At 38.8% G+C, this 25,698-nt stretch overlaps 1 protein-coding gene across 1 annotated transcript in view; it reads left to right on the forward strand.

Annotated features, from left to right (window-relative positions):
- Positions 1 to 25,698, forward strand: part of DCC (DCC netrin 1 receptor) — a gene marked incomplete at both ends in the record, with an annotated part of 1,188,726 nt that overhangs the window by 411,595 nt on the left and 751,433 nt on the right. Inside the window, one exon of the mRNA XM_079717018.1 lies at positions 2,459 to 2,779. Within this exon, the coding sequence (XP_079573144.1) occupies positions 2,459 to 2,779 (321 nt within the window). The remainder of the gene's footprint in view (positions 1 to 2,458; positions 2,780 to 25,698) is intronic.

Here is a 25,698-nt window from a genome sequence, read left to right on the forward strand (position 1 = left end):
TGAGTCACAGATCTTTAAATAGTAAAGCCAGGACCAAGGGCTAACTATCCAGACTTCTGATGTGAGGTACTTTCCACTAGAGGAGTGGGCAGTAATCATTAGGTTGGCTACACCAAAACAATCTGAGGGGAGGAGGGCCTTATTGGACAATGAGAGGGTGAGGCTGTATCTTTTGGGATTTTTACCATGATAATTTACGGTAGACATGATGCTCACTGTTATTTTACAATTTATAATAATTTGAGCAAACTTCCAGCTACTTTCTTTGACCTAGTTGGATGAAATGAGTGTATGACAAGGAATGGTGGGCACATTTCAACAAAAACAATAAAGTAACAGACTTATTTTGAATATAAGGTTTAGAAAAATTGGGTTTGTGGGAACATGGCAGATAACAGCATGGAGAAACAGTGAGAAGCTGTTCAGCTTTATCTTGAAAGTGGAGTATACAAAGCTAGAAATAAGTCTGTCCATTGGTGCTAGTATGGGTCAATCCTTTGTCATAAGAGTACTGATTATAAGCAATTTAGATGCCTGCCATTTATTTATTTATGTATGTATGTATGTATGTATGTATGTATGTATGTATGTATGTATTTGCTTGCTTGCTTGCTTGCTTGCTTGCTTGCTTGCTTGCTTGCTTGCGGTACGCGGGCCTCTCACTGCTGTGGCCTCTCCCGATGCGGAGCACAGGCTCCGGACGCGCAGGCCCAGCGGCCATGGCCCACCGGCCCAGCCGCTCCGCGGCATGTGGGATCCTCCCGGACCGGGGCATGAACCCATGTCCCCTGCATCGGCAGGTGGACTCTCAACCACTGCGCCACCAGGGAAGCCCCGCCTGCCTTTTAAATAATAGAAAACTGGAACATTTTTACCAAGTATAACAAAAATTGTTCCCATCACAGAAAAATTAAGGAAGCTAATCAAGTTGAGATTGTTATCCTGGAAGATTGAAGCTAAAACATAACCTAGAGGAGGGAGTGTTTTTAAAGAAATTAAATGCTGCCTCAAAAGAACAAGGGTCTCTTACAAAGATGTGTTCCTTTCCTCTGCACTGTTACACAGGGTGATTCAGGAGAAAAATGGGATTAAATGGAAGCAAGAAAATTCAGTTAAGACTCTAAGAATGATTCAATATTGAAAGCAAGGGATATTGTAGAGTCCCTAGCTCCAGAAATCATTGAAAATGAAATTTAAAGTAATTGAACTTGAGTGATTTAGGTATACACCTGTCTGAGCAAAGGGTGAGCCCCATGACCTCCTGAGACCTCATCAAAGTCTTTGATTCAACAACCAAATATTCTGCCAAATGCTCTGCTGCCCGCCCTGAAAAGAATGTACTTAAACTAATTGTAGGTGTTTTACCTCCTCCAGATTCTTAAATGACCTTCTATTCTTTCTGTTGATTTCTTATGTTCATAGATGTTTATGAAAAAAAATCCAACTATAATATTCACCTAGACTTCCTGGCTCGTGAGCAACATTTGGATGGAAATTGAGACACATCAGGGGTTTGTGACTTTAGTTGGTAGCTTTATTGACTTGCTTCTGCAAGTGGCATCTCTTACCTATTTAAAACCCACATGAACATTGTTCTAAATAACTTGTCCCACCCAGTTTGGAGCTGTTTTTTTGTTATTGTTGTTAATGAAATACTGTCTCTGAGTGGATTTCTTTTTAAATTTATTGGATACTAAACTCAGAATGCAGAGATAGAAATAGCACCCTAAATCTTAGCTACCCCACTACTAACCATGGTTACTTTATTTTATTTATTTATTTAAAAAATATATTTATTTATTTTTGGCTGCATTGGGTCTTTGTTGCTGTGCGTGGGCTTTCTCTAGTTGCGGCAATTGAGGGCTATCCTTTGTTGTGGTCCATAGCCTTCTCATTGTGGTGGTTCTCTTCTTGTGGAGCACAGGCTCTAGGCGCATGGGCTTCAGCAGTTGTGGCATGCGGGCTCAGTATTTGTGTCTCATGGGCTCTAGAGCGCAGGCTTAGTATTTGTGGCGCACAGGCTTAGTTGCTCCGCGACATGTGGGATCTTCTCGGACCAGAGCTTGAATCCGTGTCCCCTGCATTGGCGGGCGGATTCTTAACCACTGTGCCACCAGGGAAGTCCCACTGTGGCTACTTTGGAAAATATTAGTCTATTCTGCCTAAATTTTCAAGTGTTGATAGATATGTGATGGTGGCCATGCCTAGATTTCTATAAATTCTTAATTTTTTATATTATCACTTTTGGGACCAATAGTTTCATTAATTGTGGTTACCTCAGTTGGACAGTTTTTCACTTCTTTAACACAACATCCTTGATTTTAAGTTTCATTTAGCCTTGGACATTATTCAAAGCCCCCAGGTGTTTTGAAAAAGTTTTGTGAAGAAAAGGCAAGGGATTGACTCCTGAGATCTATTTGAATAAGTGAACATATTTCCCTGTACTTTCATGTTCCAGGTTTCCAGATTAAGTCTTTCACATCACTGCGCTTCCTGTTGGAACCTTCTGATGCCGTCACGATGCGGGGAGGAAATGTCCTCCTGAACTGCTCTGCAGAGTCTGACCGAGGAGCTCCAGTTATCAAGTGGAAGAAAGATGGCATCCACCTCGCCTTGGGGATGGAGGAAAGGAAGCAGCAACTTCCAAATGGCTCTCTGTTGATACAAAACATACTTCACTCCAGGCACCATAAGCCAGATGAGGGACTCTACCAATGTGAGGCATCTTTAGGAGATTCTGGGTCAATTATTAGTCGGACAGCAAAAGTTGCGGTGGCAGGTAAGTGGATTTTTCCTTCTCCTCCTCTTCCTTCTCCATCTCTTCTTCTACTCCTATTTTTTTTTCTTTTTGAGATTAAGAAAAAAGAACTAATATTTGTAAAAGCAATGTATATTTTTAAGAAAAAGGAAAAAATGTAAAAACATGTATGTTTATTTCCTCATAGTCTTGATTGACTTTTTGCCTAAATTAGCTTGGAAAACAATAGAAGAATCTCAACAATTAACATAACATTATGAGATTTTCCAAAACAAAATTTGGCTCAAGTTGATCTACTACTTATGTGTAAGGAAGGAGTTTTCATTAATAGAAAAATATTAGAAAAATAATTTCCTAATTCATTCCATTTTACAGACTCACTAATGATGATAATTTGCAGTTTGTGTGTGTGTGTGTGTGTGTGCTTGTTTACTTGTTTGGTGTTTTTTTTTTTTTTTGCCTTTAGAGCAGTGGATTTTATTTTAATTATAATGGCTACAACATATAAATCTCTAAATGAAAAATAAAAATTTGAATAGCACTTCCAAATATCTTTATGCTTGGTAATGTATTGACTCAGTAACCAAATAATAAGATGAAAAGTTTTTCTTTTTATATATATTTTGAAGTGGTGCAGACTCTGAAAGAAACAATACTGAATGTTCTGGAATCCATGGATATTGCTCTTTTTTGCCCCACTTATTTTGGTTAGAGGGTAGCTCATGATTATTTCTTTTCAGAGTTAGACCTGTAGGAAAAATAATTAAATTTTACTCATTTCTGTAATGATTCAGCTAAAAGTTGGGCTTTGACTTTGTTGTTTCTTTTTTTGTTGTTGTTTGATTTTGATATTGGTCACAAAACAAGGCAAATGGATCCAACCTGAAATAAATTTAGGCCTTCAGATAGGTAAACAGGTTTGAAGGGCTCCTTTCAAACTTAATCTTCAGTTCTATTCACTTGAATGAATAGGCCATACTGTAGTCATTTGATAGGGGTTTCCTTTCCCAGGGTCCATGTAGTCTATATACAGGAAGACTGATGAGAATGAGGACTCATTTTCAGCAATGACATATACTAGGACAATCAGGCAGGACCACCCCCCACCCTTGTACTCTTCTAGTAAAGATGCGATAAAGTTGAAATCTGAAAAAAGGGATTTTGTCAGATTATGATATAAAAAATTAGATCTCATAGATAAGCAATCAGTCCATAAATTCAACTTCCTGCCACTCTTTTATGGCTTCTTTTCCCCACTAAGGACTCTCTTTCATATTTCAGTTAAACCAGACTATTCTGGAGCAAAGATATCCTGGCGATACAGTGGTCAGCCATCTTGGTTTAACCTGGACTGACCTGCTTTTAGCCCTTGAAAGTACTGGTCCTGAGAACCCCTCAGTCCCACGTAAAAGTAGAATAGTTGGTCAACCTACCTAGTTGAACCCTCCACCTTCTCTAGCAATGCTAGACTGAAGCATGGGTGCAGAGCGTCTCCTTCACTCAGGACACACGTGAGGTGGCATCCTGATCATCCTGTCCCCTTTACTCAGGAGACACATGAGGTGGCACCTGATCAGGAAAACCAAGGCTATCAGCCACCTGGGATCTCTGAGTGATGGATGTCTGAAATTTGATTGATGAACGTAAAGTGTAGAGAGAACTGAAAGCCTATGTTAATGATGATTGATTAAAAAAGAAAAGTGGAGCAAGTGTTGAGGGTTAAGGTAAAAACTGCTTTCCTGGAATGCTCCAAATGAAGCAGAAAGGGTACAGTTTGATTTCCCGCGTTTGAGAATTTCTGGACGCTCACATCCCATCCGTCAGTTGCCCACAATACAACGTAGCTCTGCTGATTTGAGTGAATCAGGCTGGTACTTTGATGCCTATTCCAAAAGGCACACACATACGTGTGCTGTTAATGAAAATGTCCTGATAAGTTGTGGTTTCTGTTTCCTGTGATCTGGATTCACTTTTACATGCTCTGTTTCAATGGTGAGATGAAGAATAATCCCTTCCCTGTGAGATATCAAATAAAGTGGCTTCTTCCTTTGACTTTTGTATTCTGTACAAGGATAGGCTGGCAGATTCAGTCACTGAGTTACAATTTAATATTAGATTGAATCATTTCAAGGCAGTGAGGCTTATTCACAGCCTTTTAAACACTTACCTTGCTGTTTGGCAGCACAGCATATGTCAGTGTTATGTCTGCTGAGGTTAAGATTGCCAAACCACTGGAATGCACAAGGGGCATATATCTTCCCTGTAATAAAGACCACGGGCCTGATTTAATCTCATTTTTAAAACATTAGCAGTCAGTAAACCAGTCACTCCTAAAAGGTAACAGGCAGCTTTTCTTTGGGTGAGAAAAAACAAAATCTGTTCTCTACCCTCAGGTGCTGTGTAGAGCCCATTTAATAGAATGCTTCTCTTCCATTTTTGCTTTCTCAAAGTGTCTTGATAAAAAGAAATGTGGCAAATGAAATCGGTCCTTAATCAATCAGCTAATTTCATGCAGTGATCTTGCTGTACACCATTCATTCTATTTTCTAAGAACTTCTCAAGTGCTCTTTAAGCCCTGAGTACATGCTTAGCTGGAGAGGGAGAGAGAGCAGGAAAGAGAAATGAGGGGCTACCCGCCCATTCAACATCCTGTTAAAAATCTCTGTGTAACGGGCTACCGACTGTCAGTATTTCTGGGAATCGTATGTTCTATCAGTAAGGAACATCTGGGCTGTTAAATCTCTATTTGAAAGCAACTTGGCCGGTACTGGCTGAAACTTGGGAATTGTATTTGTATCCAATAAAATGGTGCAGCATTTCTCTGCATTGTGTACCTCTATTTAGCATTTCTAGATGGAGAACAGCTTGAAGAGAGGAACAGAGCCAGACTTTGTTTATATAACTTCTCCTACCACCCTCTCCACTCAGTACCTAGAAAATCATCAGACATGTTTAGTAGTTTTTCAGTAGATATTTGTTTTACCAATGAAGATGTGGGGCTTTCTGCCATCTATGGAGAGTTTCTGGCCAATGTTATCTTCTTCCTTCTCTTCCTCGTCCACTTCTTCATTATTGACCTTGATGTGATTAGTTAAATTTACCTATGTGTGTCCCTACTCTTTTTTTTTTTTTTTTTTTTTTTGCGGTACGCGGGCCTCTCACTGTTGTGGCCTCTCCCGCTGCGGAGCACAGGCTCTGGACGTGCGGGCTCAGTGGCCATGGCTCACGGGCCCAGCCGCTCCGCAGCATGTGGGATCTTCCCAGACCGGGGCACGAACCTGTGTCCCCTGCATCGGCAGGCGGACTCTCAACCACTGCGCCACCAGGGAAGCCCTGTGTCCCTACTCTTGATGGGCAGAGTTGGAATAATTTGATTTATGTCTCAATAGTCTACAAATTCATTAAGTATTAGAAGATGGACTGTGCTGGAATATTCATGTGCTACTTGAAAAAAATAAAAGGCATGTGTCAGTTCCTTATTTCTTCCTATAACATGAAGATGAGTTTGCATCTGGCCAAGCACGTCTTCCCTCTGCCAGATGTCACCAGCTATCTGAGCCTGTATTCTCTTCCGTAAAACAGACATAATAATAATAATCTACCTCCTAAGGCTGTGCTGGCTTTCAAATAGCATCTAGGATGTAAAGCCATAGTGCACAGTAGATTCTTATTCAATAGCAGCAGTGGTATAAATAGACTTAATAATGGTTATTGTGTTATTACAATTATTACTACTAGGAAATGACAACTTTCAATATTCCCGTGTGGTGGTACAAAAAATTTGGGGGGGAAGGAGATACATGTAGGCTGCAAATCCTGAGCCATAAATATTGTCGTCCTAGATCAGATATCTGCCTTTGCAATCCATAATTACAAACTGGCAAGACTGAATCGAGTTTTCAAATGGTTGAATCTCTCTGCAGTTTGTTGGCCAGCAATGCCAAAATCAGTTTAACTACAAAATTCATTTTTCAAAAGTTGATCTATTTTGTCAGTGGAGCCAATATAATTTGTACTGGGTCTAGATCAAGCAATAACTGCTGTCATTTTGGAAAAAAAGATGCTGGGCCATCTTCTCAACCAAGCCTCCTTGATAACCTTCCAACTGAAAAAGATTCACCTGTGCTGGGTCCACAGGAGTTAGTTGGTCTAGATTGGGAGTTTAAATAATGCTGATGTGTAAGAAAACCAGATCACTGCGGAGCTCCTCTGAATCACCATGAAAGAGTCATCTTATTCATTTTCCCTGATTACACCACCACCATACATCCACCATCCACCACACCCACCTACCCACGTGACTGCTTGCCCATCTACTTCTCCTGCAGGGCTCTTAGCAGCCCAGCTGGAACCTAAATGCTTCCTCTGCTTGTATTCACACTCTTGGGGATGGAAGGCAGCCAGCCTCTCCTCCCTCATGTAAAGCAACACCGACTGCAGGATACATGATAGAGCATTTGTGTCCAGGTAGATTCTCTTTGTTGTTGTTAATTTTAAGCATTTATGTCTTGAATATTAAAACCATTGACTTGCTTTTTTTATAGTCCTTTGCTCTTTGCACAGTATATTCATACACATTATCTCATAATGCTCAAAAAAGCCCTGTGATATAGATACCCAAAATGACAGAGAACAAACTGAAAAGGGGTAGTGGCTTTCTACAGGCAGAGACTAGAACTCAGAGTTTCTAACTCTGGCACACACTTATTCCCTTATCATTTTGCTTCTCAGTCTAAGGACTAGGTTTAAGGATACTGCGAATAATTTCCCACTTAGTCATTTATTTTTAATCAATGAAACTCTCCAAAATAGAAACTAAGGGGAAAATAATAGTAGATTTCTTTTATCCATGTATTGCCTTGAAAATATCAACTTCTTATGGGTATAGGGGTTCAGAAGAGGCCTCCCCAATATGTGCTACTTTGGTATGTGGATTATTTTGCGCTAAAAGCAATGGAGATCCTATGGGCTCGAGAGAAACTACTGTCTGTTCCTTAACAACCTAGAAAAATTTAAATTGGGGATTTTTCCCGGAAAAAGAGTTATTGCCAGAGATACATTTTATCTAAGTGGCTCCATCTATATGGCAGGACAAATATCTAATTAATAAATGTCTGCTCTTCTTCATATTATCCTGTGAATGACCCTCCTGTCCTGGGAAGCCCCGGCCTGTATCCCACTCCTTAGCTCAGGACAGCATATATACCTCGTTTTGGTTTTCTGTCTTTGAACCTCTCACATATGTGGGTTCTCTTACACTCTCATATATGTGGGATTCCTGTATGTATGAAATTAAATGTGGTATTCTGTTAATCTGTCTTATGTCAATTTAATTCTTAGATCAGTCAGAAGAACCTAGAAGGGTAAAGGAAAGATATTTCCTTCCCAACATGGGGAAACACTATGATTTGGATGTTTTTTCTAAGATAAGATTTTGCTAGCACAGCTATGCATTAAATAATGACACAAGATCAATCTCTCCTGAAATGTGGAGAACATGTGATTTTTAAAATAAGCTTATAAATAGTCTTTCTAGGGGCAAGAGTTTGGTTATCTTTTATCTTTGTAAGTGGTTTTATAATTCAGGTCGAATTTGCATTTTTTTCTTGAAAATCAAGAAAATAAAAGGCCAACTAAATTGCATTTACTTGTGTTGTTATCTCATTCAGGAGCATATTTTTTTACTTCCTTATTACAATAGATGTTTCAAGATGCAAATTGAGCACTCTGCTTTTAAATAACACAGGCATTATAATTAAAATTCCCCTGAGTTTAAAAAAAAAATAATTAGTTACTTGAGGAGTAGTTTCAATGAATTCCCTTCCAGAATGCCTCCAATTTAAATGAGTTATGAAATAATTAGTGAAAGCATATTATGGTGAGAGAAGCTAGAATTGCTTCGGCAGAATGGAGCATTTTGTGAAATGATAACCTGACCTTTACATTTTTACTTAAAAGGAAACTGAAAAAGGAGCTTGTCTTAAGAGAAGGGAGAATAAACTACATTGCCTCGGGCCACTCAAATGTTATAGAAAGGAAATAGCAAGAAAAAATGCTCATATTCCTTTCCTCTACAAGAACAAATATAAGGATCTTGCCTAGAAGGTCAAGTTCATCCAGTGAAGCAGTTTGGAAAATGTATCCCAGTGCCCTTGAATGCTCTCAGAATTCTATTTTGGGGAAGGTTCAGTTACAGAGCAAAGTTTTACATTTTATACTGAGAGGGATATTGTTTATTTTCAGACTGGTGAGTGGTAAAATCCATTGTTCTGACTCCATAATTCTTAATGGTCTTAATTATCTTCATTTAGCTAAGTGTTCTTTTGTTTTGTGGTTAAAACATGAGAAAGAAAGAAAATTTAAGGAAGGATTGTGATGTTATAAGTAATTGTTGTATGTGTGCTAATCTTACAATTTTCTTTTAGTTTTATTGCCAGATAAAACTGGGATAATCACCAGTATTGCCCAGTGCCTGCTTACCCACACACTCCCACACCCTCAACTTAAATAATGGCATTTTAAAGAGTAGGTTTTTAGCTGCCTCCTCCCTAAGTCAGTTAACTCTGCAGTAAAATTAAAATAGAAATATATTCCTGAATAAAATATGCAGAGTAGAAAGACATCTTCTACATTATAAAAATTACAAAAGAAAACTTGACAGGGCTTTTTATAGTAGAAACATCAACAAAATAACTTTAAAAAATCTTCCAACCTTTCACTGCCTTTTCTTTGTTATGAATTCTAATTCATATGACAGTGGAAATAGCTAATTAGTCATTCTAAAATTCAGTATCTTAAGAGCACTGTTCTTTTATTGAACCGTTAAGCTAGCTACAGTGTGATTTTTGCTGGTTTGCTGGTGCTGTAATAAAAATGAAGGGGTAATATCTAAAATAGTAATACTATTTAGTAACGCTAATAGTAAAATAGTACAGTGGTAGTATTTTAACCAAAAACTCTTTTGAATTCTAGAAGACCCCCTTGGAATACAAGAGATTTTTTTGTTTGTTTTTTGGGTTTTTTTTTTTTTATAAATGTTAGGCTAACAAAGACTTAAATCAGAGGAAGTAAAGTAGATAGATCAGGTGGTATAACTGTAAATCTCTGATAAAATTATGATTGATAATAAATTTAATAGAGCATTTTACTTTTATGAACCTATCACTGGTACTGATTTTTTTCTATTGTTTTTTATGTCCATGCTAAAATTTATTATTTAAATTTAGTAAAGATCTACAACTTAAGATATTTATACTAGATAGAAGTTTTTCTACAAAGTAAGGAAATATTCAAACTTAGGAATGTTCTAGAAACTAAGTTAGTTAGAAGAAATCATGGAAAATCTCAGTGTATATGGTCCCTAAATTATCTTAAACTTTTCTTGTCAGGATCCATATTTAGAGATGAGAGTACTGAATGCCATCAGTGAAAACATCTCCCTTTAAGAAGGTATTGCTTTGTGTGTGTGTGTGTGTGTGGTACGCGGGCCTCTCACTGTTGTGGCCTCTCCCGTTGCGGAGCACAGGCTCCGGACGCGCAGGCTCAGCGGCCATGGCTCACGGGCCCAGCCGCTCCGCAGCATATGGGATCTTCCCAGACCGGGGCACGAACCCACGTCCCCTGCATCGGCAGGCTGACTCTCAACCACTGCGCCACCAGGGAAGCCCCAGGTATTGCTTTTTAATAGTCTACTTTTATATTTATAAGCTATATCTATATATTCTATAATAAGCAGTCTAGTCCACTGGTCATTTCTCCTATAATTGTTAAATATGTCTATTATTCGATAGAGATGAGAATTAGAATAAGTCAGTAAGTTGATTTCTAGTGACTGGGCAGCCATTGGAATATAAGAAGGAGCTACATATTCTTAGTGTAGCAAATAACTTGTTTTGGACCTTGAATTATGAGTTTAGCATGTAACAACAACAATAAAACAATGATAAATATTTTTGATAGCAAATAAATAATCACAGTAAATCCCAAAATCCAAATATATCTACTCATTTCACAATATACTGGGAATATATATATATATATACACACACACATACACACACACACATATATACACATATACATATGCACACACATACTAAAATAGTACAATATGATATAGTATCTTCAAAGCTGCCACTTTCAGAGCTACAGCTGAAAGTTCTTTGGAGACTTTCTATTAAAAGACAAAACCTATTGCCTTAGTCCCAGAGGTCAGAGTGTTTTAAACTGAAAGGCAGATTGGGAAAACTTTCCAAAGCATCTGAGAAGCAGCCCTTTTTTGGTGAGAAGCAACACATAATTCAGACAGGTCCTTAACTGGGACTTGTCTCTAAATGCCACTCAGGTACAGAGGCACCTGCTCTGACTGGGCCATATAGAGCTGTGGGGCTGTGATATTGTGATTCAGAAGGAGAAATTTATATTTGGTCTTTATCCCATTAATGACACAGAGTTTCTAAAGCCTTCTGAATTTCCTGAGTGACTAGCGTGATAAAGGAGTCTTTTGTTATGTGAATGAGGTGACTTCTGAACCCCATCTAAGGATAGGGGCTCGTTGCCAGGGGAACCAACCCTGCCAGTGATGAGAAGGCTGGAATTTTCAGTCTTACCCCCATGGGCTCTGGTAGGGGAGAGGGTCTGGAGGTTGAATGGATCACTGATGCCCATGATTTAATCAGTCCTGCCTATGCAATGAAGCCTCCATAAAAGTCCAAAAGGAGAAGGTTCCAGGAGAATCTAGGCTGGTGAACAGGTGGAGGTGCTGGGCTAATGGTGCCTTTGGTCTCATGGGTTCCACACCCTTTCCCCATACCTTGCCATGTGCATCTCTTCCATCTGGCTGTTTCTGAGTTATGTCCTTTTATAATAAGCTGGTGATCTAGTAAGTAAAATGTTTCTCTAAGTTCTGTGAACCACTCTAGCAAATTAATTGAGCCCAAGGAGGAGGTCATTAGGAACCTCTGGTTTATAGCCAGTTGGTCAGAAGCACAGGTAACAACCTGGGCTCGTGACTGGCATCTGAAGTGGACGGACAGGGAGACAGTCTTGCAGGACTGAACCCTTAACCTGTAGAATTTGATGCTGTCTCCAGGCAGATAGATAGGTGTCAGAATCGAGTTGAATTGTAAGGACACCCATTGATGTCCAGAGAAATGCTGGTGGTGTGGGAAATCACCTTCACACACACGCATTGGAATTAGGTGCAGGAACCCAAAAGAGCTGCTCTAACTTCTAGAGGATGATGAAGTCCGACGGTTATATGCCTAACTCGGAATCTAGTGAGCTCAGGTCAGTGTGATTGTATGTAAATAAATCAGTAGATATTGGTACAGGTAGGGGATGTGTGTGTGTAAGAGAGTCTGTATTCTATCATCTCCCATCAGGATCTTTAAACAATTGAATTTACACTGTCTACATTCTAACCTAGGTTACCCAGAGATATTTAGACATAACTACAGAGCATGCACATACACTCTTCCGTTTAGATGAATCTTCTTAGCTAAGCCTCTATGTCCTGTTAGAAAACAAAATTCAGCTGAGTAAATTTAAAGATCTAATTGGTTTTACTAAATGATTCATGAATCAAGCAACATTCCATCTAGCAGATAGGAGCTCCAAGGAGCTGAACAAAATAAAAGGCTTTATAGGCAGAAGCAGAGGAAAAAGGAAATTTCTAGCAAAGAGTGGATTGTTTCAGGCAAGGTTGTCTTCCTTTGGAGGAAGTTGGGGTCTTTTAGGCAGATTATCTTACTAGTGCTGACCAAGTAATTCAGACTGACTTGTTAAATGTGTGTGGCTTAGCACAAGAGACTCCATTTTGGGCCTGTTTCTTGTTTTTTGCTGTTGTTGTCTTCTTTTTTTTTTTTAATTTTATTTATTTATTTATTTATTTATGGCTGTGTTGGGTCTTCGTTTCTGTGCCAGGGCTTTCTGTAGTTGGGGCAAGCGGGGGCCACTCCTCATCGCGGTGCGCGGGCCTCTCACTATTGCGGCCTCTCTTGTTGCGGAGCACAGGCTCCAGACGCGCAGGCTCAGTAATTGTGGCTCACGGGGCTAGTTGCTCCGCGGCATGCGGGATCTTCCCAGACCAAGGCTCGAACCTGTGTCCCCTGCATTGGCAGGCAGATTCTCAACCACTGCGCCACCAGGGAAGCCCTGTTGTCTTCTTTAAGAATAGTTTTAAATCTCTTGATGAACAGCACAGTCATAAAATCTGTTTGATTTATAATCCCTCTAATTTATTGTTCTGTTATACACATTGCTACAAATTTTATTTTATAAAAAATATATTTATCCTTTTTATTGTAACCCAAAGCTTTACTACCCTTAAAAGGACTGTTCATGAGGTTTCATTTGCTGAGATTTTTTTTTACCTGGAACATTTCACCAACTAGGAATCTATTTAAGAAAATGTTTTAAAGATTAATACAGTCTATATAGCTTCAATATTAAGTTTCAGTGCTGGTTGATTTTATTGGATTGAATTTTTGTGGTTCCTCTTGCAAAGAGAAAATTTCTCCAAAGGCTGGATCATGACGTAAAAAATAATCAGTGTTTCTTTGATCTAAGCATTGTTTCCAGGGGCATCCTTTGGGTCCCACAGTGCATTGGGTACTTTATCAGCGAACGTGTGGCTATTTCTTTAAGGTTATTTCCAGTTGAATGTGAGTTCAGGAGGTGCCTTGGTTTGGAAGATGTAGTTGCAGATAAAGTAAATGTCCCCTTTAATCCTCTTCCCCCCAAACACATACATATTGTATAGATGTGGGATTTTTTTGTTTTTATTAAGAACTAGTTCACATACCATAAAATTAACCCTTTGAAAGTATGTAATTCACTCATTGTTAGTACATTCATCACTACTTTCTAACCCTAGAGTATTTTTATCATTTCCATTCCCCTCTCCCCTCAGACCCTGGCAACCACTAACCCACTGTCTGTCTGCATTGTTTATCTTTAACCTTAACAAGATTATCTGATTATCCTTTAAATAGTCTGTCTCTTGTTTTTTCACTTAATGATATAGCTTAACATTTTTCTATATGTGTTCTTACAGATCAGCCTCCTATTTTTTAATTCTCCATAGTATTTTTTGGTTTACCATTTGTATATTGATAGATATTTGGTTTCTATTTTTTTCACTTTTGTTCATAGTGCCCTTATGTATAGTCTTGTATTTAGTGGATACTCTTTTGTGCGTATTTTTGACAAGTTCTCTAGGACGTGTACCTAGCAATGTAATCTCTGGGTCAAAGAGTATCGGCATTTTAATAGATACTGTAGATTCAAGAACATTCTATTAGCCTGGACCTAAACATCAGAGGTCAGCAAGTGTTTTACTGCCACTGACTGAGCAAATAGAACTGGCTTCTCCTTAGCTTGTAAATATCACTGAAATCTATTGCTTACTCTGGTGAGTAGTGGTGACTTAACACTGTTAATTAACAGTTACAAGTGTTTGCCTCACTTAAAAAAAAACAAAAAAATAGAGACTCTTATATACAGCATTATAGAAGAATACGTCTCATCTGAGTGCTAGGATTTCCCTGTGCTGATAGGTGTCTCTCCTGCTTTGTGTAAAAGGAGTCTTCTAGTAGGTGTCATTTCATGAAAATGACTTGGGGTTGGGGCCTCTTTTAGGTCCAAAATGGCATTTGGTCATATCAGTGCACCACTGAAAAACAGGAACGCTTTCCGGGGGCCTAAAGACCCTTCAGAGTCTGGCCCCTGCCTATGCCTTTAGCCCAATCTATAATCCTGTCCACACTCTTCCCTTCAGTTTTTATAGCAGTTTCCTAAACATGCATATTCTGGTGCTCATGGCTTTGCATACTTTATTCTGTATGTCTTCCTTTCTCATCCATTATGCTCACTCTTGCACTTTTATTTTTTTTTAATGAGACTGGACTCATGCCGTCCATCTTTAGGAATCTTGACCTGGTCCCTCAGGCTAGGAAAGTCTCCATCCTCCTTGTACTCACAGTAAACTGGGCTTCCCCCCATTATAGCATGGAACATGTCACACTATGTCCTTATAAAATACACACACACACACAGACATACACACAACTCCTCCACTGGTCAATGACTTCATGAAGACAGATCATGTTATATCTTCTCAACTTCTCTAGGTGGGCAAACTCTTTAGAACCTGGTTAGTTATATGGCATAGCATGGTAGTCAGATGCATGAGCTTCAGAGCCAGACAGATTTGGATCCTATCTCTATCCATTCACTAGTTCTGTAAACTTGGGCTCTCTGTGGAAATGTTCTGGGTCTACTTTCCTGTTCTTAAAATGGGCCTGCCTTATAAGGTTGCTGTGAAGATAATCAAGAAGTGCTTAGACTTACTAAGGGCTTAATGAATGAAGTTTTATAGGAAATAGAGAATGGCAGTACTCTTGAAGATTCCTTAAATACCCTGCAGCAAATGGGAAGAGAGAAACCCCATGAAGAAGGCCTCTTTTCCTGTGTGGGATGCATGTCTGCATGCTCTGTGACTATCTGACCTGTTTCTCGTCCAGGGTCTTGCTTTCCCACATCCAGATGAGCTCTGTGCAAACATGGAAGGTTTTATGTGCCTGTTGAAAGCTCTTAGTACCAATACTTTGGGGTTGATATTCCTTCCTGGAGTAAAATAATGACTACACTGGAAAGTACTTGAATAATACTCATGGTTTTGATTTTGTTCTTTGATGATATCAGAACACAACATCTCTTAATTGTCACTTAGCAAAAATCTAAAGTAAAGTTTGTCGTGGAACCTTGAAGAGCTTTCTCTGGACCAGCAAACTTCGGGACCCTTCTTTCTCCTTCTGGGAGGGCATATGAACTGCAGACTGACTCGTTACCCTCACTGGTCTTTAACCTTTCATAAAAGTAAATGATCATTAGAGATATAAGAATATTACTTGGGTTAAGAGATTCTTCTTAATGATATGACTTGTATTCACAGTTGTGTTTTCATATAAATCTTGATTATTTGTAACTGACTTAGAAAACTATTCCCCATTTTATGTTTGTTGTCTACTTATATTTCGAAATGCAAGCAGTCATCTTATTTTGCCAGAGGTTTGGAATTTGTTTCCTCCAAATACTAAGCTATCATTTCGAAGTCTTTTTCCCTCAGAATTTGTGTACTAGACAAATGCTTCTCTTTAAAAAAGGCTTTTTGAAACACTCGTGGAAATTATTTAAGTGATCGGCATCATTTATGTTGCCTTTGTAGCTACGTAAATCATTTCAACCCTTTCCCCATCAGAACTCTCACAACTTAACATGCCTTCAGCAGGTGTGAATAAGATTACACGATAATGCTGCCCCAATATGCATTTCAGTGCTTTGGAAAGGAAATGTGAGCGCAAAGCTGAGAATATGTGTGTTCAGCCTGGTAACAATAAAAAGGATATTTATCAGTGAAATAGCACCACAAAGGGTGCCACACTTTGGAGGAGGAAAGCAATTTGGTGAAGTGAAGGATGTTAAATGTTTTGATTTTCTCCTATGCCAGTAAAATCTTGTAAAACAAGGTGACATATTAAATTTTCTATACTATAGCGGCTCCAAGAGCCTGTCAACATTTTCATTATAAACTCTACTTTCAGCGCTTTATAACTCGGCTTTAAGAATTCACTCTGGCCTGACATTTGGAGTGCAAGGTCTTACCTGGGGAACATGTGTTTCACATGTTTTAAAAATTATAAGTTTATCCACTTCTCAGCTTATAATGAGTAACCTTTTCATACTTTTGCACTTGGCCTTCTGTACCTCATAAATCAGAGGCAGAAGACTTACAAGTGGTAGGTCACCGATGGGGGAAACATATCTACAAATGTCGTCAACACAGGTCAGGGCTGCTGATTTTCATTACTAAGACTCAGCTGTCATACTAGTCACTCAGTCCATCATATACAAAGCAGAAAGAGCTCTATCACATTGCCCTCACCATTTTAGACTCTGCCAGATCTCTACAGAGAAGACTCTGATTGGAGAATTCTTAGTCCCCAGTCTGTTTATTTCAATATTTGTATTAGTTTGTGGATGATGTTAACACCTTTTCTTAAAGCTTCCCAACATTCCTTCTAATCTTGTTGGTTTGCTTTTAAGTCTTCTTTGTGGTTGTGTGTGTGTTTTCCCTTTCTATCATATTTAGCACTCAGTAGGGTTTCAGTTAATATATAATAATACAGATACCATTTTTACACTTTGGAATATCTGCAGTTAAATCTCCTAAAGAATTGCTGTTTGGAAGGTAACTCGAAAAGAGGGAGGGAAGAAAGGACAAGGAAGCAGTGGAAGAGAAAAAGACATGTTGTCATTTGGTATCTGGCTTTGACATGTCTTGAGGACTGACGACTTAGTATGGCTTCCCCAAAAGAACAAACACGGGCCATCTAGAAAAATGTGGAGTGCCTTCCATATAAGGCATGGTACCAAGACTTCAGTTCTATGTGGTTTTAGGAGATTTCTAGGAAATCACACTTCCCGACATATGTTAGCATTATTCCACTCACCTAATTGCAGTATATTTTCATACAGCTGTCAAATTCAGGTTAAAATGTGACAAGCACCCGGGGTATAATCCCAACACTTGTTTCCATTGTATGAGGACCAACTTTTGTGCCAGTTTCCTGAAAATATTTATATTCCTCACAACCACTCACTATGAATGTCCCTCAGGAGGCGACTAAGAGACAGATGGTCTAAATAATTTGCCCCACAACTAATGAATGTCCAAGGCTGGTTTAGAACCCAGGTCTTGCAGACCCCAAAACCATATTCTTTTCTCTAACTCATCATGCCTTTCTTTATGTGTACAAAGACATCTGTTTCTATTTGCATTTTTCTATCAGAATCATGCTATGCCTAACCCTATAAATGACTTACATTTTCCAGTGAAAAATGTTAAGATATGAAGCCTGGACCTCCAAATCTAAAAGAAAAAGAAAAAAATGAAGGATCAAATGACTCTTCAGTGATCAAAGTTTAAACCAGGAATCCTCTTTGCTCTACAATTTCTCTCTTATCTCACAGTTAACTTTGTCCTGTTCTTCTCTTTAGTCCCATTGCACTGGATGGACCTGCATCCATCGAGTCATCTAAGATGGAAATCTGGGTGATGTAATTTCTCTCTCTCTCACCTACAACATTCTTGTCCAATAACTAGTCATGTCCAGTCTCAAAGAAACTTTTTTTTTTCTTTTGAATAGACTTACTTTTAAGGGCACTTTTAAGTTTATAGCAAGATTGAGCAGAAGGTACAGAGAGTTCCCATTACCCCCATTTCTCCTCACACACATAGCCTCCCCCACTATTAACATCCCACATCAGAGCAGCACGTTTGTTACAATTGATGAGACTACACTGACACATCATTATTACCCCAAACCCATAGTTTACCTTGGAGTTTGCTCTTGGTATTGTACATTCTGTTGGTTTTGACAAATGTATAGTGAAATGTATAACCCCTGACAACCACTCATCTCTTATAGTCTCCTTAGTTTTGCTTTTTCCAGAATAGTGTAGTTGGAATTATATAGTATGTAGCCTTTTCAGATTGGCTTCTTTCACTTATTATGCATCTAAGTTTCCTCCATGTCTTTTCATGACTTAATAGCTGTTCCTTTTTAGCACTGAATGATACTCCATTGTCTGGATGTACCACAGGTTATTTATCCATTCACCTACTAAAGGACATCTTGGTTGCTTCCAAGTTTTAGCAATTATGAATAAAACTGCTATAAACATCCATGTGCAGGTTTTTGGGTGTACATGAATTTTCAATTTATTTGGTTAAATACCAAAGAATGTGATTGCTAGACTGTATGGTAAATGTATATTTAGTTTTGTGGGAACCTACCAGACTATCTTCCCAAGTGATTGTACCATTTTGCATTCCCACCAGCAATGAACGAGTTTCCTTTTGCTCCACATCCTTGTTGACATTTGGTGTGGTCAGTTTTCTCGATTTTGGCTAGTCTAATAGGTGTGTAGTGGCATCTCATTGTTGTTTTAATTTGCAATTACCTAATGATATATGATGCTGAACATCTTTCATGTGGCTATTTGCCATCTGTTTATCATCTTTGGTGAGGTGTCTGTTTATATTTTTTAACTGGGTTGTTCTTTTCCTTATTGTTGAGTTTCCAGAGTTCTTTATGCATTTTGGATACCAGTCCTTTATCAAATTAGTGTTTTGCAAACATTTTCTCCCAGTTTGTGGTCTTCTCATTCTCTTGACAATGGCTTTCACAGAGTAGTTTTTAACTTTAATGAAGCCCAGCTTATCAGTTATTCCCTTCATGGATCATTCCTTTAGGGTTGTATCTAAAAAGTCATCACCATATTCAAGGTCATTTAGATTTTCTCCTATGTTATTATCCAGGGGTTTTATAATTTCGTGTTTGACTTTTAGGTCTATGATCTATTTTGAGTGGATTTTTGTGAAGGGTGTAAGATAGGTGTAGATTCTTTTATTTTTATTTTTTTTGTAATGTAGATATGCAGTGTGTTCCAGCACCATTTGTTAAAAAGACAATGATTTCTCCATAATTTTGCCTTTACACCTTTCTCAAAGATCCGTTGACTCAATCTACAACTGTTTATTTTTTGTTGGGTTTATTTCTTTCCATGTCTACTGGAACCATCCAAACAGAAGCTTCCGTCATCTCTTGACTGCATCTCCTACAAAAGTTTATTAATTAGCTTTTAATCTATTTTATACACAGAGGCCAAAGTTGTCTTTAAAAGGTATTTGAAGTTGTTCAGTGTATCCCACTGTTTTTTTTTTTTAGGACCCAATCTAAAGTTCTCAATGACCTAAAAGTCCTGCCTAATCTGACTTCTTCCTTCCATCCCTTTATCCCCTTTCCCTCTCCTTCCCTCACAGCCAACTCCATTCCCATCAGTGTCCTTGGGATGCTCCCAGCCACACCAGTCATTCTCACTTCCTTGAGCAAACCACTCCCCCTCCCACATCAAGACTTGAAACATGGCATAATCTCCTTCAAACCCTTATCCCAGTTCCTTCCAGTTAGCTCGTTTCTATTCATTCTTCAGAACCTTGTTTGGATGTCACTTTTTCTGGGATATCTGTTGATTTTTTAGGCCTTAGTGTTAGCTGCTATCCCAGCACCATGCCTTAAATCTCCTCCATAACAATTGCTGATTATACTTTTATTATTATTTCTTAGCACCTGCCTGTCCCACTACAATGGAAGCTTCCTGACCGAAGTGGGCACCATGTCTGTCATCTTCCCTGATGTATTCACAGTGGGCACAGGGTTACAGTGTCTTAGTGTCCTACCAGGGCTGTGGGCGGTACTGAACTGAAATAGTAATGGGTGTGAACAGAACTGCAGGGGAGGGGAAATAAGGGTTAAACCTCTGATTACTGGAACCTAGGACGTTTCTGTTTATCTGGGAGTCAAGTAATCAAATCACGAGTCAAAAGACTTTAGTTACCAGTGTATAGGAACAACCCAGAGAGTGGGAATTTGGAGAGTCACAGGATCTTGGATTTGCAAAAGATAAAGGTCTGCACGTAGTAGTCAAGCCTTTTTATAATGATCTTAAATCCAGAGGATTAAAGGATTCAGGTTCATCTTCCCTCCACATCTTTCAAGGCCCCATAGTCCAGAGATCATTTTGGTTCCTGACATGGCAAGACGATAGGACAGTTACTGTTCTTGGCCTCTCCTCCCACTGAGCCAACACAGAGAAAAATTGTGGCTTTTATCTTTTTTATTTTTAAGTAATAACTTGGTTTCCCTTTCAGAAAGCAGTTTTCAAATGCTTCCCAGTTCACTTTCACACCTCAGTCAGCCTGATTTATTCAGTGTCATTTGGGAGGAACTGAACCCTGGGGTGGGCCAGCATCAGAGCACAGACCTCACATGCAAACCTCGAAGCAGGCGTGAGGTGGAGACTATAGGTTTTTTAAAATGCAGTAAAGAAACATTCTCATTCACATAAAATGAATTCAATACTTAAAGTATATGAAGAAACTGATCATTATTTTTCAGTTCTATTCAATTTTTAAATTATTTTATTCAAATGAAATAGGAATATGCCCAAGCCCCTTATTAGCTGCTTTCTCGAAGCACTTTCTCCCTTAGAAAGCCACTAGGCTCCTAACAGAAAAAGTGACCATAGTCTCACTTTTCTATCCTGTACTCCAGGGGTGGACACAGAAGCTGGAAACTTTTTCTGCATAGAAACCTAGTGAGTCAGTGTCCAGAACCCAAGGACATTTTGGGGCATTACTTTCTCACTTATATGGGGATATAAATGGAGACACTGTATCAGAGAGATCTCTTAACAAAGTTTTCTCTGTGCTCTTTTATCTGTTTGAGGGAGGTAGGAATTTCTTCAATATCAAAAGCCTTCTGTAGTGTTGAATTCTCTCTTCTTACCTCTCTCCTATTTTAATTAACCCCTAAGTGCAGTGCTTCTCAAATTTGCTTTGTATCAGAATCTTCTGGAGGAAACTGGTAAAAAATATCAGGCTCAGCCAGGCCTTATTCTAGTTCAATGAGGCTCTTTTCTTTATTAGCTCCCCAGGTGATTCTGATATAGAGCTAAGTTTAATATGTATAATGGGTTCAAGTTTATGTAGAATGGCACCATACTTTGTTACTCTATGAACCCCCCTTTTATTTTAGAGTGTAGTTATTTACTCGGTGATACCTTCTTTTTGCTTACTATAGTTGAATCCTTATTAATTATTAGAAGCTATTAACTATCATATCCTCTCTATTAGATGATATTGTAATGACATACACTTAGGTAGATGGTAATTTTGTCAATTCATGCTGAACACATCTTGGTTAAGGAACTTTACGTTAACAGTTATCCTTTCAAGAATATTCCATTGTACCACGATTTTAAAAAGTCAGTAAACCATGAATATCAGAAGAATAATAGCAAGAGGTTTATAAGTGTGCATTGTAGGGCACCAGCAGTTTATTGTTGAGAGAATCTGATTAAATGCCTCTCTGTGGATTACCAAGGTTTATGGCATAAGCGATGTGATGATTTGTGTTAGAGGTTTAATAAGTTTAGAGTTGAAAGTGTTTTCTACTTTTATTTCCTTCCCTCTGGCTGATAGTTAATGTCTAAGGTACTTCATCAGAGAAACTACCATGGGATGTCCTAATAAGAATACTGTAATGCAAAAGGTAAAAACACATTTCTAGGGTCAATGTCAGAGCTGGCTGTATTCCCTGTTTATAGAGATAAGAGCTCAGAGTACACAAAACCCTTCCTTCAGGGAGGTGTTAGTCCAGTAGAACATATGATCCATAATGGTGGTTTTGTTTTGGGGGGTTTTTATGGTTTTACTTTTGCTTCTTTGTTTTTCCTTCGTGGTAAAGACTCAGTGGAAGCTGAAACTCCCCAAGAAGTGATTTGACATCTTATCTCTAATTTCTTGCCTCTAAAGTTTAAATCATTATAATAGAGTATACATCTATCTCTGTCTTGCTTCTCCTGGAGATTTCCTGCTTCAGTAGACAACCAAGTGTATGCAAATATTCTCATTGCCAAGAAAATAAACTTTGCAAATTGGTCAGTTGTCTGATATCAAGGTGCTATCGGCATAACACCTCAAAGGTGGATCGATTTATTGCTATGAAGATCATGTCATGATACCTCAAACCTTTTATGCTCTCGGGATAGCATCCCCACCACATCCCCCGGGGGCTGCTGGAAAGAATAATAGCAACTGGGAAGATTTTGGCAAAAAGAAATTATAATTTCAGTAGTAAACCTTGGATTTAAGGGCATTAGATTCCAGAAAACTATAACTTCTGTATCAAAGTTTATGCTTTCAGTTAGTCAGACATTTGAAACTAGGATCCTGGCCTTTCAACTTCTAATATTGAAGAGTTTCACCTCACCTGATGAAGATATACCCATTTTGTGACCTGAGCATCAGTTAAATTGGTAGCCAAAGGGAAGGGATCTTCCTTGCATTTTATATCCGTAACTATGAGTTCCATTTCAAGATGATTTATTCACCAAATATGCTTATTTGTCTCCCCAACATCACTTCAGGCAGGGATAGAAAAAGTTTATAAGAATCGAAAACCACAACCCAAATATAATGAAGAAAAAAAGGTGGAGTATGTGTGGACAACAGATTGCAACAGTTTGTAGGAAACAGAAGTCAGATGCAGGGGGAAAGAGATGAAACAAGACTGAAAAGTCTGCAGCCACATAAGGTGCCCTGATGATCATCTCCAGGGGTTAAATGTAATAATTTGTAATCATCAAGTTGCTGTGGGTTCTGGGAGACTGTTCTGGAATAAGAGCCCCAGGTGTTTGTAACATTTAGTCGAGTTAGGTCAGCTGTGAGTACTGGTTTTCAAAGAGGGTGGGCCCTAACGAGCTACATAAGCGTCACCTGGGGAGCTTGTTAGAAATTCACTTTACTGAGCCTTACCCCAGAGTCCCTGACAGAGGCTCTGTGGGCGGGGCCCAGCTATCTGTGTTTTAACAAGCCCTCCATGTGATTCTGATGCTCATTTAAGTTTAGATCTGGCATCACGCACATCTAGAGAGACCGCAGCTCGGGATGGCGCTGCTCTCCCAGGCAGAGTCTTTTTTTTGCGATACGCGGGCCTCTCACAGTTGCGGCCTCTCCCGTTGCGGAGCACAGGCTCCAGACACGCAGGCTCAGCGGCCATGGCTCACGGGCCCAGCCGCTCCGCGGCATGTGGGATCCTCCCGGACCAGGGCACGAACCCGTGTCCCCTGAATCGGCAGGCGTACTCTCAACCACTGCACCACCAGGGAAGCCCCCAGGCAGAATCTTGAAGAAGTTTGAACACCAACGAAAACCCCAAGGTAGGAAAGAGGGGACAAAAAGGGTGGTGGTGGTGGAAATATTAACAAATTATCCTACCTTTTTCTCTATTTTTGCAGAATACCTAATAAATAGTCATTTCCTAGCTCAAAAAAGGAAGGCTCTTTTTTTTTTTTTTTTTTTTTAAATCATGAGTGGACTGTTTGGGGAGCTCTAGAACAGCACAGGGCTCAGGAATTATATATCTCATACCTTTCCTAGGAAGTTACTTGTAGCCAAGGAGCAAAGAAAAAGGAAAGTCAGTGACCAGCAACAGGCGTGGAACTCGGGGGAGCTGTGCCATGCAAGTTCAGGCTTGGATACTCCTTTAAAGAAAAAAAAAAATGATGTTTTGTTCATCATGGATTTTTTTTTTTTGCCTTCATTTTGATTTTTAAAAAATATTGCATTATAAAATATTAACTTCAAATTGAGTTTTCTGGTTCCCCGTTAACGTTTGTGCCCAAGGCACCTGCCTCACTAACCTCAGCAGCCCTGGCCTTGATTAGTGTATCAGTTTCCTGTGTTTGCTATAACCTAGTACCATAAACTGGAGGGCTTAAACCAACAGAAATGTATTCTCTTAAGGTTCTGGAGGCCTGAAGTCTGAAATCATGGTGTCAGCAGGGTTGCATTGTTCTCTGAAGGCTCTAGGGGAGAATCTGTTTTTTTGCCTCTTCCAGTTTGTGTCGGTTCCAGGCGTGGCTGTATCACTCCAATCTCTGCCTTTGTGGTCACATGGCCTCTTCATTCTGGCTGTCTGCTTCTCTGTATGAGGTCTATCTCAAAACACTCTCTACCTTTGTGTTATAAGGACACTTGTCATTGCATTTAGGGCCTTCCTGGATAATCTGAGGATGATCTCATCTCAAGACTCTTAATTATGTCTACAAAGACCTTATCCATATTTTAAAAAAAGGTAGCATTCACAGGTTCTGGAGATTAGGACATGGCTGTATCATTTTTGAGGGTGGATTAGGGGAGAATTAAGCCCACTACATAGCAAAGAGTGAATGCAAAGTAAGGAAAAAAAAGAAATAACAGTGAAGGAACATCCCAGGTGGAAACCTGTTGCAGCTGATCTAGAGATCAGCCAGGGCAGACTAGAGTAGAAGAGGGTCTAGGAGGCAGATATCCAGGGAAAAGAGACTTGGTAGATTTGGTGGAAGATTTGAAGGAGAAAATGAGATATAAATACAATTTTTTTAAAAAAGAAGGAAGGAATGTAAATGCCTAGAAAATTAAAAGGTAGAGCAAACTAGTTTGTAAAAGGAATTGTTATACACTACTTGGCCCATCAGCAAGCAGTATTTACATAATTTTGAAAATGTAAACAGTGTTGAATTACTTTTGGCCTTTTTGAATCTACCTATAGACAATGCACAACACACTACTGAATCTGTCCTGAAAAGGTAAACATATCTATGGCAGAAGGTAGATGATAAAATGGAAAAGAGCGCTAAAAAGCAGTGGTAAAGATAGTAATAGTCTCTTCTTTACAAACTATGAAATCAAGAAGTATCGTCTATCATTGAAAGAAGAAGAAATAAAGAGTCATGAGTATTATGTTACTTAAAAGTTTCAGTGGTAACCAATATAGGTAGTCCCAATAACAATATATGTGAGGAGGAGGTGGTGGCGTAAGTGAGCTTAAGTACTCATCCATCATTGTGAGAAGTCAATAAATATTGTCTAATGCTGATAAATCCAGGACCAACCACACTATTTAGAGCTGTGAAAGAAGTTGCAAGTAGAGGTTTTAAAAGTTCCCAATGGGGAATAAGACTATTGATTTTAATATTAAGCCTTTTCTTTGTTGTTTTAAATGTGCATTTATTACATCAAAAAATGATAAAATAACCTATAATGTTTTCTTTTATTCTGTGGTTTCAAAGTGTCTTTAATCATTAGTTAACTTTTAATGAATAGAATTTTTAAAAAATTATTAATTTTAATCTTAGATTGCTTATTTTACTACTTCTCAAACTGTGGATCATTTTTTTCCCCCAGTCATTATTTTTTTTTCCTTGACAGGCTGATACTTTATTAAAATGCAATATAATGATTTAGGAAAAATAAAGACATTATAAATACA

Source organism: Hyperoodon ampullatus, assembly GCF_949752795.1.
Source record: "Hyperoodon ampullatus genome assembly, chromosome: 13".
Taxonomy (NCBI): domain Eukaryota; kingdom Metazoa; phylum Chordata; class Mammalia; order Artiodactyla; family Ziphiidae; genus Hyperoodon; species Hyperoodon ampullatus.